At 40.7% G+C, this 15,810-nt stretch overlaps 1 protein-coding gene across 7 annotated transcripts in view; it reads left to right on the forward strand.

The window, feature by feature from the left end:
• Positions 1-15,810, forward strand: part of LOC144769184 (uncharacterized) — a 4,448,662-nt gene that overhangs the window by 3,709,227 nt on the left and 723,625 nt on the right. Inside the window, exon 20 of one of the 7 annotated variants that reach the window (XM_078653202.1) lies at positions 12,761-12,893. The exons of the other annotated variants lie outside the window; for them this stretch is intronic. Coding sequence (XP_078509328.1) covers positions 12,761-12,782 — 22 coding nt within the window. The 3' untranslated portion in view covers positions 12,783-12,893. Of the gene's footprint in view, positions 1-12,760; positions 12,894-15,810 lie in introns of those variants that run through there. 7 annotated transcript variants of the gene reach the window in all.

Consider the following 15,810-nt stretch of genomic DNA (forward strand, 5'->3'; position numbering starts at 1 on the left):
ATGGTATACCATTTTACCACACACTTTGATAAAGTCCAACTGGCCTAATATTGAACTTATGCAACCCGACATTTCACCATGTGGATACACTGGACACAAATTGCAACTCAATGGGTATTTTATAGCAAATTTGGCTTTTCATGAATGTAGTACACAAGGGAAAATATATGTCACTAGAGCAGGAGAGGTGTTACTTGGTTGGCCCCATCAAGAGAAACTAGGCATTAAACTAGATCCTAATGCTGACCCTCCTGTATTTTCCATTGCGACAAATTCTACAAATTCGGTTACTATTAAAACTATTGATTCTTCATTTGCTTCTGAGATCGAAGGGAAGTATCCTTTACTATTTAGTGACAAACTCGGTCAGTACAAAGGGTTTGAACATCGCATAAAGGTACATGATAATGCCTTACCTATCCGACATAGAGTCAGAAATGTTCCTTTATCGTACAGAAACAAACTTAAGGATATGCTCAATGACATGTGTAACAAAAAGATCATCAAACCTATTGAGTCTAAGCATGGGCGGATTTTGCGAATTGGCAATCCGCGAAATTGCGTATTTATGGATTCGCAATCCGCAAAATCCGCGAACTGTCGCGAATTTTACGGATTCCTTTTTTTTGTGTGTTCGCAAGTGTTTCTGCCATTTCGCAAGGGTTTTTTACCAGTTCGCAAACGCGAACTTACTTGTCGGGTAGCAACGGTCGCGACCATGTTGTTTCTACGTCTGGTTCATCACAGCACCCTCTGTTTCACCACTGCCACCCTCTGTTTCACCACTGCCACCCTCTGGCTCACCCATGCCACCCTCTGGCTCACCCATGCCACCCTCTAGTTCATCACTGTAGATTATGGGGGGAAAAGCACACCTGCCTTGCCTCAACTGACATGAATGAATTAGGGGCTGATTAATGTGTCACTGAATTTGAACTTCCAGGCTGGCACCTGCTTCCTTATCTGTAATTGCTTTCTGTTGCAGTGTAATTTTTTTAACAGGACCTTTGTTGTATACTTGTAGCTATTCTCTGAGCCTGCTGTGAGGGTCAGAGCAGGGTCATAGAATAGTTGCAAGTAGGCAACTGAACTCTGAAGGGGCACCTCAGGAAGCACTACAGGGAATGGTTACTAATGATAAGATTGAACTTTTGCACCTGCTGAGTGCTTTCAGTTTTGCAAAAATCCAAATATCCAGCAGCATCCACAAAAAGTAATCCTTCCAGGCACGACAGGGAATGGTTACTAATGATAAGATTGAACTTTTGCACCTGCTGAGTGCTTTCAGTTTTGCAAAAATCCAAATATCCAGCAGCATCCACAAAAAGTAATCCTTCCAGGTCAAGATCCAAATCAAAGTGACCAGCACATGAAGAAAGCACTGGGAGCAGCCTGCTGGACAGGAACAGGAAGTTGGAGACTGTGGGGCACTTCCTTCCTCCCACCCCCCCCCCAAAAATGGACTCCTTGCAAAAAAAAGTGCAGGCAAATGTCAACCTGAGGAGTTATTCTGATAAAAATCATAATTTTCAAGGTTTATGCTGCCTGCTGGTGGATTTCTTGTGCGAAATTGCAAATTTTGCAATCTCACAATTGCAAGATTGTCGCTGCCTGCCGCATCTACGTGTTCGCAAGTGTTTACTCCCACAAAATTGTATAGTATTCTAGTTGGCAAGTGCGACCAAGCAAAAAATCCGCTTCGCACGGATTTATGAATTTTCGGCAAGTTCGCGAGAGTTCGCGAATTGCGAACTTGCCGAAAATCCGCTAAATCCGCAAGCGGAACGGATTTTACGCCCATGCTTAATTGAGTCATCCCCTTGGGTTTCTCCAGTGGTGATTTCAGTTAAATCTGGGGGAGACCTTCGGTTGTGCATAGATTTGCGCAGTTTGAATAGCGCTATTTGTGTTGATTCTCATCCACTCCCCAATTTGCACAAGATGGTTTCTACTTTGGCTGATGCGCAGATTTTTTCATGTTTGGATCTTGCAAGTGCTTACCACCAAGTCGTTCTTCATGAAGAATCAAGGTACTTGACTGCATTCATAACGCCAGAGGGTTTATACAGGTTCTGCAGAATGCCTTTTGGTTTGGCTAGTGCTGCAGCCGTTTTTCAAAGGCTGATGATGGAAACATTGAATGGTCTTACAGGAGAAATTGCATTCCAAGATGACATTCTAGTTTTTGGCAAGAATGAGGTGGAGCACGACAAAAATGTGGCTTTTCATGAACGTAGTACACAAGGAAAAATATATGTCACTAGAGCAGGAGAGGTGTTACTTGGTTGGCCCCATCAAGAGAAACTAGGCATTAAACTAGATCCTAATGCTGACCCTCCCGTATTTTCCATTACGACAAATTCTACAAATTCCGTTACTATCAAAACTATTGATTCTTTATTTGCTTCTGAGATCAAAGGGAAGTCTCCTTTACTATTTAGTGACAAACTCAGTCAGTACAAAGGGTTTGAACATCGCATAAAGGTACATGATAATGCCTTACCTATCCGACATAGAGTCAGAAATGTTCCTTTATCGTACAGAAACAAACTTAAGGATATGCTCAATGACATGTGTTACAAACAGATAATCGAACCTATAGAATCATCCCCTTGGGTTTCTCCAGTGGTGATTTCAGTTAAATCTGGGGGAGACCTTCAGTTGTGCATAGATTTGCGCAGTTGGAATAACGCTATTTGTGTTGATTCTCATCCACTCCGCAATTTGCACGAGATGGTTTCTACTTTGGCTGATGCGCAGATTTTTTCATGTTTGGATCTCGCAAGTGCTTACCACCAAGTCGTTCTTCACGAAGAATCAAGGTACTTGACTGCATTCATAACTCCAGAGGGTTTAATCAGGTTCTGCAGAATGCCTTTTGGTTTGGCTAGTGCTGCAGCCGTTTTAAAAGGCTGATGAAGGAAACATTGAATGGTCTTACAGGAGAAATTGCATTCCAAGATGACATTCTATTTTTTGGCCAGAATGAGGTGGAGCATGACAAAAATTTGATGGACGTACTGAATGCATTAACTAACAAAGGTCTAACACTTCGTGCAGACAATTGCCAATTTAAAAGGCAAGAGGTAGAATATCTATGACATTGCATCAGTGGGGATGGAATCAAACCTAAAGCATCACATTTGGAAAATATTAGCAAAGCTCCAGTCCCTGAGAACAGAGAACAATTAGTGGCTTTTTTAGGCCTAGTGGAATTTTATGCTAAATGTATTCCAAACTATGCTACAGTAATTGAACCATTTAGTGATCTTCTAAAAAAGATATATGTTTGGACTGATATCATGACTGCAACCTTTACTACTGTTAAGGATATGATAATCAAGGCTCCATGTATTAAGCCTTTTGTTATTGGTAAACATTGTATTGTAATGGTGGATGCAAGCAGTTGTGGGCTTGGTGCGTGCTCATCCAAGAAGAATAGGGTAAAGAATGGATTGTGGCTTATGCATCAAGAACGTTAAGAGAATCAGAGCGCCATTATTCTGTGATTGAGAGAGAACTTTTGGCTTGTGTTTGGGGTGCTGAGCATTTTAGACAGTTTTTATGGGGTACAAAATTTACTATCAAGTCTGATCACAAGCCTCTTGTGCATATTTTATCACCTGGCAGAGGACGTACCTTGTCTTCCAGATTAGCAAGGCTCTCGTCTAGGCTTCAAAATTTCCAGTACACATTAGAGTATGTTCCTGGGAAATCTAATGTTCATGCTGATTGTATGTCAAGACTTCCTATATCGTGCAAGGATTCGGATAACATTGACTCTGATAAGTATGAAGTAGCACATGTAGTATGTGATGTGAATTTGGTTTTTGGGGAAAACTCTGTGGTGCATGAGGAAATGTGGAATGAGGAAATGGAAAAAGATGTGGAACTCTAAGAAATAAGGAAGTTTATATCGCAGGGATGGCCAGATGAGAAAGAACTCACAGGGAGTTTAATGAGTTATCACAAGATAAAAGATGAATTGGCCATAGAGAATAGAATTGTTCTAAGAGGAGATAAGTTTATTCCACCTTTTGGTCTTAGAAAATTATTCGTTGATTTCACTCATGAGGGACACTTTGGCATTTCAATTACCAGGAGACTTTTAAAAGATAATTTTTGGTGGCCTGGAATTGATTCATTTGTTGAGCATCAAGTGCGTCTTTGCAAGTTGTGCATCAATAGTGATGAGTCGGCTAAGGCTTTGTCTCCTTTACCACAACCTATAGACTTACCTGTTTCACCATGGAATAAACTTGGAATTGACATTGTTGGGCCATTTAGTGTTTTACCACAGCAATACGCGTTTGGCATTGTACTTATGGATTATTTTTCAAAATGATTAAGATGGTCAGGGAAGTTACTTCGGATACTATTTTACAGTTCTTGGATGAAGTTTTTTGCAGTGAGAGGATTCCCCAAGAAATTGTCACAGACAATGGTCCGCAATTTATTACTAAACAGATGGAGAACTACTTGTCAAGATGTGGAGTAATCCATAGGAGAATTGCAGTATTTCATACGGAGGCTAATGGTCAAATTGAGAGGTTCAATAGGGTGGTTAAAGAAGCAATTCAGCTAGCTGTAAAAGGTTGAATGTGTTGGGACAAAGCTCTTCAATATATGTTGCTTTCCTACAGAACAGCTCCTAATGCCTTTACTCTTCTGTCTCCTTTTGAATTACTTAGGGGGCGCAAGCCAAGTACGAAATTAGTGCCATGGTGGTTGAGAAATAAGGACAAAGCACGTTCTTAGTTTGCTGAGATTGACTTTAAGGAAATTCGCAGGAAAGTGGATGCATATAAAACTAAAATGAAGAATGATTTGTTGAAGAATAAGGTTGTGAGAGATATCTCCATTCAAGTAGGAGATTTAGTACGGTTGAAAAAGGGTACATTTGTACATAAAGGATTATCCAAATGGTCTGATCCTGTGGAAGTGATTGAGACATTTAGGAATGCTGTACGTGTGAAGGATGGGTGTGTATGGAACCTTGCTAGAGTGTCCAGGTTTAGAGGTAAGGTAGAATCCACTAAGGATAATTCTTCCAATGTAAATTGATACTTGTATAGCGCACTACTCACCCGCATGGGTCTCAAGGCGCTTGTACGAATACCGCTGTGGAACCCATCCTGGCTTTCCCTGTGAGGTGTCCACTCCTGGGCACCTCCAAGGTGGAGGCCAGGCATCCTTAGCGTTGTGGGGGCCGTTGTGGAGATTAATCAAGCTATTGCCTAGAGTTGCAGAGTGGGACTCAATGATTGGAATAGGCACCGAGGCGAGAATGATCAGGTTCGTGGAATTTTGAGCCCAAGACCCGCCGAGGCGGGGAATTGAACCCTGGGCCCGGGCTAGACCTCTGCATCAGGGTCTGCCGCTCTAACCAATGTATTTTTGGATGTCACAAATGTAGACAGGAATACACCTAATCTCAACTCACGACCTATTGAGTCATGTATTGCTACATCAACATGTTCAACCTTTAATGAATCTGGTGTTTCTGCTTCAGCAGTTCCTATAAGAAGCTTAAGAGTTCGCAAATTACCAATTAAATTTAAGGATTTTGTACTTACTTAAAAAAAAAGGAGGGAGGTGTGTGGTACGTTGTTGTTTGAAGTTGACATGAGCGCTGCGCACGCGTGTCTACTTGGAACAACAACCGCGTGAATGTCTTCTCGTGTTTTGTTTGTGTTTCAATGTTGCGCGCGTGATTGCGTGGTGAGTTGATGTATGTATTTAAATATGTGCGGTTTGAGAAGTGCGTTAGTGTGGCGGTTTGTGGCATTATGTTCTTGTACCTTACTTGAAGAGCTGCAATAAATTCTTCTCTTCAACAACTTCATCTTTTCTCCGTATTTTCTGTTGTTTCACTTGGATTGGATACATCACCACACAATCGGTATTTAATGACAGTTCAATCAGGCGCGATTACCAGACGCCGTCGTAACATGAGGAGTACTTTCCTTACGGATCTGACATTTCAAGGTAAAGCTGCTATGATGTGTTTATGATTTTAATTTAGGATGCCTTCACAGCTAATTTTGTTCAGAATGGGATGATATATTATGATGCCTTGTTGGGATATATTGTTTCATTTGGATACTCAACTCCTTCATGTCTAGATTGACGCATATAGTGACTGGTAGTACTATGACCTATTTTAAAATAATTCCCTGAATCTGTGTTGGACTTTTCATACTCAATGGCTTACGCTTTTTAAGAAAGGATTACAGTTGATGATCTTAGAATGTTACTTTACAGGATATCGTTTATATGACATCATGGGATCTTACTTATTGGATATGAAGACACAAGTTCATATTTGATGTTGCCAGGCTACTTGCAGTAGTTGATGAGTTGGCCTGGAGTGTGATGTGTGATAGCCCTATGATTTTGTTTGTGTATACCGTTTTTGTTATGGTTCCTTCTCGTTTTTTAGTGTATACAGAGCACCATTTCTGACATTCCAGTAACTCACTGGGTGTTTTTCTGAGGCATTAATCTTTGTGGTTCTGGTCTGACATTCCCTACTGTGCCTTTTTAAAAAAAAAACTTTATGTATAACTGTTGCCAATCAGTATACAAGAATCCTACACGTTTATATAGGCAGAGCAGTTACAGCAGGGATACACGTGCATTACACATCTGGATAGGCAACAGCAGTATATATGCAGAACATTAATTCACAGCGCCATTTAACATGAATATTCACGGGTTGAAGATGGTTTCTGGTGGCGAATATAGTTTATGAATGGTTCCCAAATGTCTGGGGCGGAAGCTAGGAGGCACCAAATCCCACTAATTGGACAATTATTCATGGCACTATGAAATGTCTTTGACCCAGTCTTGTGTCTTTGGTGCCAATATACCACCCGGCACATTGCGAGAAACATGGCAGCGAGTTTGCGAGAGCCGCTGGCTATCTCTGCCACATATTCCAGCACACCCATCAGAGGCGACGAGGGCAGTGGAGTTTGTATGAGTTCCGGTATCACACCGAATGCCGCAACAGCAGGGCAGTGCCAAGCAAGGTGAATAAAGTCTGTGGAAGTGACATGACATCGTGTGCATTGGGAATCTGGGGAAATACCAATTTGGGGCAGCATTGCTAGAGTACGGTAGGTGCGATGTAGGAAATTAAGGAGATGAGTACCTGCACAGCGAGCCAGCCCAGCCCATGCCCATCTCAGGCAATTCATAGTATCTCTTTCAGCTATAGGTCATTTATATGGAGCGAAGAGGGCTGTTGAGAGAGGCCAAGGTGACACCGCACCTACCTCCACTGCGTCCCGTGGTTCAAATGGAATCTATGACAAAATATCGACTACAAGAATATCGAGGTACCAAAATATCGCAACAAAAATATCGAGGTCCATAATATCGGGATCCTATCTCTAACAAGGTAAGTACAAAAACATTAAAAAAAATATATTGATGGTAAAAATATAGTTGTTTAGAAAATATCGTTTTTTTAATTTAAAAAAAATGTAATATTAACAAAATAATACTTATAAATTTAATAAACATTGTTAATATTTAAAATTAATTAATAATGTAATAAAAAAGAATAATAATAAAAATATAATACATAGTACACTTAATTAATATTAACTGTAAAATAAATATTTTAATAAATTATAAATAAATGAAAATATAATAAATTACAAATAAATTTATATACATAAAATAATTATATAAATAACAATTAATAACAATGTAAAACTAATAAAAAAAATGATTAAACTTTGGATAGCGTAGGGGTAAAAATTATTATTCCCACTCCAGAGAATGCAACAGTAGGGAAAGTGTTGGATAGCGTAGGGGTAACAATTACTATTCCCACTCTAGAGAGTGCAACATTAGGGAAAGTGTTGGATAGCGTAGGGGTAATAATTACTATTTCCACTCCAGAGAGCGCAACAGTAGGGAAAGTGTTGGATAGCGTAGGGGTAACAATTACTATTCCCACTGCAGAGAGTGCAACAGTAGGGAAAGTGTTGGATAGCGTAGGGGTAACTATTACCATTCCAACTCCAGAGAGTGCAACAGTAGGAAAAGTGTTGGATAGCGTAGGGGTAATAATTACTATTCCCACTCCAGAGAGTGCAACAGTAGGGAAAGTGTTGGCTAGCGTAGGGGTATAAATTACTATTCCCACTCCAGAGAGTGCAACAGTAGGGAAAGTGTTGGATAGCGTAAGGGTAACAATTACTATTCCCACTCCAGAGAGTACAACAGTAGGGAAAGTGTTGGACAGCGTAGTGGTAACAATTACTATTCCAACTCCAGAGAGTGCAACAGTAGGGAAAGTGTTGGATAGCATAAGGGTATAAATTACTATTCCCACTCCAGAGAGTGCAACAGTAGGGAAAGTGTTGGAAAGCGTAGGGGTATAAATTACTATTCCCACTCCAGAGAGTGCAACAGTAGGAAAAGTGTTGGATAGCATAGGGGTATAAATTACTATTCCCACTCCAGACAATGCAACAGTAGGCAAAGTGTTGGATAGCGTAGGGGTAACAATTACTATTCCCACTCTAGAGAGTGCAACATTAGGGAAAGTGTTGGATAGCGTAGGGGTAATAATTTCTATTACAACTCCAAAGAGCGCAACAGTAGGGAAAGTGCTGGATAGCGTAGGGGTAAAAATTACTGTTCCCACTCCAGAGAGTGCAACGGTAGGGAAAGTGTTGGATAGCGTAGGAGTAACAATTACTATTCCCACTCCAGAGAGTGCAACAGTAGGGAAAGTGTCGGATAGCGTAGGGGTAACAATTACTATTCCCACTCCATAGAGTGCAACAGTAGGGAAAGTGTTGGATAGCGTAGGGGTAATAATTACTATTCCAACTCCAAAGAGCGCAACAGTAGTGAAAGTGTTGGATAGCGTAGGGGTAAAATTTACTATTCCCACTCCAGAGAGTACAACAGTAGGGAAAGTGTTGGATAGCGTAGGAGTAACAATTACTATTCCCACTCCAGAGAGTGCAACAGTAGGGAAAGTGTTGGATAGCGTAGGGGTAACAATTACTATTCCCACTCCATAGAGTGCAACAGTAGGGAAAGTGTTGGATAGCGTAGGGGTAACAATTACTATTCCAACTCCAGAGAGTGCAACAGTAGGGAAAGTGTTGGATAGTGTAAGGGTATAAATTACTATTCCCACTCCAGAGAGTGCAACAGTAGGGAAAGTGTTGGATAGCGTAGGGGTATAAATTACTATTCCCACTCCAGAGAGAGCAACAGTAGGGAAAGTGTTGGATAGCGTAGAGGTAATAATTACTATTCCAACTCCAAAGAGCGCAACAGTAGGGAAAGTGTTGGATAGCGTAGGAGTAAAAATTACTATTCCCTCTCCAGAAAGTGCAACAGTAGGGAAAGTGTTGGATAGCGTAGGGGTAACAATTACTATTCCCACTCCATAGAGTGCAACAGTAGGGAAAGTGTTGGATAGCGTAGGGGTAACAATTACTATTCCAACTCCAGAGAGTGCAACAGTAGGGAAAGTGTTGGATAGTGTAAGGGTATAAATTACTATTCCCACTCCAGAGAGTGCAACAGTAGGGAAAGTGTTGGATAGCGTAGGGGTATAAATTACTATTCCCACTCCAGAGAGAGCAACAGTAGGGAAAGTGTTGGATAGCGTAGAGGTAATAATTACTATTCCAACTCCAAAGAGCGCAACAGTAGGGAAAGTGTTGGATAGCGTAGGAGTAAAAATAACATACTTATAAATAAATATTTTATTTTAAATAATAAGAATATTAACTATTAAATAGATATAAACCATTTACAAATACCAATACATAATTATTAAAAACATGATGAGCAAATTATATGTAATTTAAAGAATTTTATAAAAATACCATTTAATAATATTTAATTAACAACTAATAATTAATTAACTATTAATTAAAGAACATTACTTATTTACATTTAAATTACTCCCCACCCTATTCGGCTATAAACCCACAACCTACTACAGAACATAATTATCAATTAATCAATAATTAAAAATAATTACAAATTATTGGAAAATAATTACCAATTAATAATTATTAATTGTATATTGATACTAATTAATAATGTATTTAACATAATTAAATTACTTCCCACCCTATTCCCCTATAAACCCACAACCCGCAACAAAACATAATTATCAATTAATCAATTAATTAAAATTATTTACCAATTAATTGAAAATAATTACCAATTAATAATTATTACTTTTTATTTGCTACTAATTATTAATTAATTTAACATAATTAAATTACTTCCCACCCTATTCCCCTATAAACCCACAACCCGCTACAGAACATAATTATCAATTAATCAATTAATTAAAATTAATTACCAATGAATTGATAATAATTACCAATTAATAATAATACATTTTTAATTGCTACTAATTAATAATTAATTTAACATAATTAAATTACTTCCCACCCTATTCCCCTATAAACCCACAACCCGCTACAGTACTAAAATAGAAAATTTAATTAAATTACATAAAATTAAATTAAAAACATATTAAATACATAATAATATACACAAACATAATTAAAAAATCGATATTAGTAACATCGAAATTATTAACATCGATATTACTTACATCGATATTTTAAACTTCGATATTACTAATATCGATATTAAATATATCGATATTACTTACCTTCTATATTTTGTCCCTTCGATAATAAAACTTCGATATTAGTGTATGTCGATATTAAAAGTTTGATATTTTGTCTGCATACCCACTCCACCACCTACGGCACTACCGAGTGCCGAACGTCCACACCCAGGCACTCTATGCAGGTAAAGAGAAGTAGATTCTCGTAGTTGACATTAGTTCCAGCTGCTGGGGAGCGATGTAAGTTACTCTGAGGGCTTAAGATATGCCATAAGATCGCCAGGAGCCTCAGCAACCATCGCCTCCACTCACACGGCCGCCATGCTGTTTCGGGGCCTGTGTGCCGGTGTTTAGTTTACTCAGGCTATGGGGGTCCCAGGTGCCGCCGAACAGCAACGGATCGTAGTGTAGTAGGTGTAGTCAATGCGTCCTACAAGATTTAACTTGGATGCAGCCAAGGGAGCAGGATATTGCGAGGATAATGTTGGCAGCGGGCGGAGCACTCCTCCTTTCTGATGAACGTTATAGATACATTATGAAGCATTGTCATGCATGTGTGTTTCCTTGACTGACCAGCTGACTGTTTGCAGTAATAAATATACATATGTATTCACTAAAAAAACAAAAGTTAAAGAGACGTTAAAGTTAGGTATGGTAATATGATCTTTCTTTTCATTTAAATAAAAAAATAAAAAGAATAAATTCACTGAAAAACAAAGATTAAAGTGCTTTTATAGTTATGTGTTGAAATGGGTTATAAGCTAATGTTCACAATCTAAAAATAAATCTGAAATTCACCAGTTATAGTTCAGTGAACTAACTATAACGTTCACTGCCATGCACAGCTTATGATATCACTTATCATATCACTTATCATATAACTCATAACATGTTAAATTCATTGCATCATTGATGACATCACTGATGACATCTCAAATTACATCATTGATGACATCACTGATTACATCATTCAAGCTACTGCTCCTCTAAATCCTCTCTATATCCCTGAATCATTTTTTTAAAAAGAAAGCAGGTAGTAAAGGGCACACAAACATATACAGCCTAGATTTACTATATGTATAAGTATGCATTTCTGAAATAGTGTAGTATTGGAGACAAGTCTGATTCAATATGTTGAAAATTATACGGTGAACATTTTAACTATCAGTAAACTTTTAAGTGCAAACAGTACTTCATTTAAATAAGATAGAGACTGACGGCAACTAGTGTGATTTGCAGACTTATGTTACAAGTAGGTTGCCAAAATTTTTGAGAAAAACTTAAGCCTATTTTTGCAATACAATATTCACCTTGGAATTCTGTGCATATAATGGCATTACATGTAGGACTATTGACAATTTCTATAAACTGTAATCTGTAAATTGGAGATATATAAGGTGCAGATATATTTCAGGAAGTTTGTGAAAATTATGAGACATAAAATTGTTGAAAAATGATGTATGGATGGCTAACAAACGTTTCAGATTGCAGTTTGATCATAAAGGTGTTGCCCTAAATGTGTACACTCTTTTGCTCAGTTCAAGAACACATATAAGGTATTTTTTTACAAAGTTGTGCATAGGACCTGCTTGTGCTTGCTTTATTAGTGGCTAATTTAAACAGTTGACTGAAATTCTATGTCACATGAGGTATTTAACAAGTACATCTTACTAATGTAAATATTCATCAAATGCTTTTTTGAAATTATTCAATGTTTAATAAATTGCTGATTGTAATAATGCCTAAAGAGGCATTACTTGGAGAATTCATAAAGGTATCTTGCACTTATGAGTAATATGCATGTGTAAGATTACTGTTGCATAAATTGCTGAGCGCATTAATATCTAGAGACATTACATTTCTGTTGGAAATGGCCTTTTTTACCTTCCTCCTCCTATTTTTTCTGACCTTATTTTTGTTGGTTTTAGGACTCTGGGCACTTTACCGCTGCTATCCAGTGCTAAAGTGCATGTGATCTCTACTCTAACCATGGTATGATTAGTTTACATCTGTTTGGCATGTTTGCTTTACTTGTATGACCCTTGTAAAATGACATACCATAGACCCACTTTGCAACTTATCTGAATGGACTAGCCTGCTGCTTACCCCCCTGTTTTGAAATTTCAGGGCCATCAAAAATGTCACCTAAAGCACCACTGCCATGGGATTCTGTCACTATTGAGTCTGGCAGCAGCGTTCTGACTGAGGTGCTGACTTCGCACTTCATCATTGCTTGTTGAGCGCTTTGCCTGCTCCAAAGACCACTGCATGCTGAGCGCTTCATATTTCTCCAGAGCAGCTCGTGCCTCAAGTACTTTGTGCTCACCCAAGGGCCACACTCTCCGAAGGGAGAGAGATGCAGCAGTGCCAAGGAAAGTTCCGGATTTGGGGGCCAGAATGTTGCCTAGCAACTCTGGAAAACTCCTGGGAGCCAGAGGGAGATCGTCAAATCGACGCACCGACTTGCGTTACCGCCCCACCTGTGATGTGCCTCAAGGAGGAGTACTGCAAGCAGAGATACCTCTGGCTTGCCTGTAAGGCCCAACGACACACTGCCTGCTCCTTTTGGGAGTCCCAGTGGCGCGGATTTCAGGGAACGTGGCCAACATGCCCTGCAACACTGCACTGAAAAGGTACTGGAATCTTGCAACTGCACTGTACGCTTGTGAACAGCTGGAATTGGGCACTGAGGGAGGTCTCTCGCTTGCCCCCTCCTTCTCCTTTGGACTGGATGTGGGGGGTATTGTGCCTTTCTCTACATGTTGGGGGTTCATCCTCTGTGGAGGACCCTGAGAGTGGTGTACAGCCACTAGTAGAACCCATTTTCCAGCAAATGTATGAAATTTTCTCTAATCATGTATTACCTGCATTGATCATGTAAGTCATGTCGTCTTGGTCTTCCTATTTGATTCATAATATAGAAATCTATTTTTATAATCCTGTGTGGAGTCCCTTTTGTGGTGTATTCATTGTGTTACTCTGTGAGTGTGTTGTACACGTGATTTACACGGTGCATCTGTAGATAAACCTACCTGCTCTATGCCAAGCTACCAGAGGGTGAGCACAGGTTATTTTTGGGGTGCATTTGACTTACCTTGAGGAGAGTGATGGGTTCTGTCTGGCTGAGGTACCACATTAGCCAACCAGAAACCCCATTGCTAACAATTTCGAACACACCTGACTATCAATAAAATGAAAGCATAATATCTTCTAAAAGTTGGTGAGTTCAGAGATAGGCTTCATGTTCTGCTTGTTGTGACAGGTTACACCCTTTAGCAAACACTACAGAGGTTGTAGAAAATTGTGTCTGGATGTACCTCTACGAATACCTCCTACTATGAAAGGAGTAAAGCAAACTGTCACATTCATTGGATGATTTTATCAGCTATGTCACCAGTGACATTATTTGAGATATCAGGAGAGATATCATTAATGATGACCCAAGAGATTTGTGAAGTCACTGCAAGGGTACAGGATTACAGAACTATAGCTGGTGAATTTCAGTTATTTGGTTCATAATTGTTATTTTTTACACCTATTTCTTTTTTTTTATAATTCTTTTTATTAAACAGCAGGCGATCACACCTTTAGACATTAACATTCTTGATTTATCTTGTTTTTATACCTTTTGCAACATCAATATAAAGTTTTTTTCAGTTCTTTTATAGGTAATAATACCATACCTAACTATAACGTCTCTTACTTTCGGTTCTTTCAGTGGTTTTCAGTTTTTTTATAATATCCATCCAACACCCCAAGTGTACCTGGCCTTTGGCAATGCACCGCTTAGGAGTTTTCCCACCCCCATGGGCACCAAATCCACAGCAGTCGTCCCTCTGTGGTAAACTTGCTGCCCCTGACCCCCTCCTGCCTGCACTCCACTCTCCTCCATCTTCGTGCCCCTGCCTCTTTCCTCCTGTGAGCCATAGTCAGATTGCTGCCCCCGCACTTGCCGCCCAGTCTTAAACAGTCAGATTGCTGCCCTGCACACCCCCCACCTGCCCTAAATGGTCTGCTTCCTGCCTCTGCTAATGCTAGTCGGGGAAACTTGTGGCGCAGTGGCCAAGGCAGCTGACTCAGGAGCGCAGGGCTCACAGTTGGATCCCCGGCGCCAACTCAGCATCATGTGACTCTGGGAAATAGCTCATTTAATCTCCCCAACGATCCCCAGCGGGGTGATTTATTCACGCTTTACAAATAGGGAATTATTATTATGCTGGCTTGCCCTCTGTGAACAGCTTGCTGCCTTTACCCCTTTCCAACTGCCCACTGTGGTCAGGTTTCTACCCCCCTTCCATCCATTCTCCTTGTGCATGCCCCTGCTCCCTCTCTCCTGCCCTCTGTGGTCCATTGTGCTTCTGCTGCCCATACCAGCCTGCCCTGTGTGGTCAGCTTGAGGACCTTGTCCCTGCCCTCTGTTCTCCACATGTGTGCCCTCCGTGCTCTGATGTTCTGCCACAGCCCCATATGATTGCCCTGCCTGATAGCTCTGCTGCACCTGCCTCTACCTCTCCCCTCTTTTGTTCCTGTATGTGCCCCTGTCCATTCCTACTTGCTCTGAAGCGTCCATTGTGCGGCCCCCGTCGTCCTTGCTCCTGCCACCTGCCCTGTTTAGTCAGCTTGCTGGACTTGCCTGCCTCCCTTTCTGCCTTCCTTTGTCCCTGTACATGCCCCTGCTCCCTCCCTCCTACCCTCTGTTGTGCAGTCTCTGTCTTAGCTGCCTGCTGTGCTTATTTATATGTATGCCGCTGTCCCCCTCTGCCTGCCCTCTGTTGTCAATGTGCATGCCCCTACCCCTCTCCCCTGTCCCTGCTGGTCCATTGTGCTGCCCCAACACTACTCATACTGCCTGCTCTACCTGATCAGCCTTCTATCTCTGCCCCCTCCCTTGTGCTCAATTGTCCGTGAGTGTGTCCATGTCCCCTCCTAACCTGCTCTCATCTTCTGCTGCCGCCGTCCCTGGCTGGTTAGCTTACTTCTCCTGCCCGCTTCCACCCTGCCCTCTGTTTGTGTGTGTGCCCATGCCACTCTCATGCCCAATACAGTCTGTTGTACTGCCACTGATGCCTGCCCTGCCAGGTCAGGTTGGTGTCTTTGCCCCTCCACTCCATTGTTCGCGTGAGCACCCCTGCCATACCCTCCTACCCTCTCAGTTGTGCAGCCACTGCCACAGATGC

The sequence above is a fragment of the Lissotriton helveticus genome, chromosome 7 (genome assembly GCF_964261635.1).
Source record: "Lissotriton helveticus chromosome 7, aLisHel1.1, whole genome shotgun sequence".
In the NCBI taxonomy this organism is placed as follows: Eukaryota; Metazoa; Chordata; class Amphibia; order Caudata; family Salamandridae; genus Lissotriton; species Lissotriton helveticus.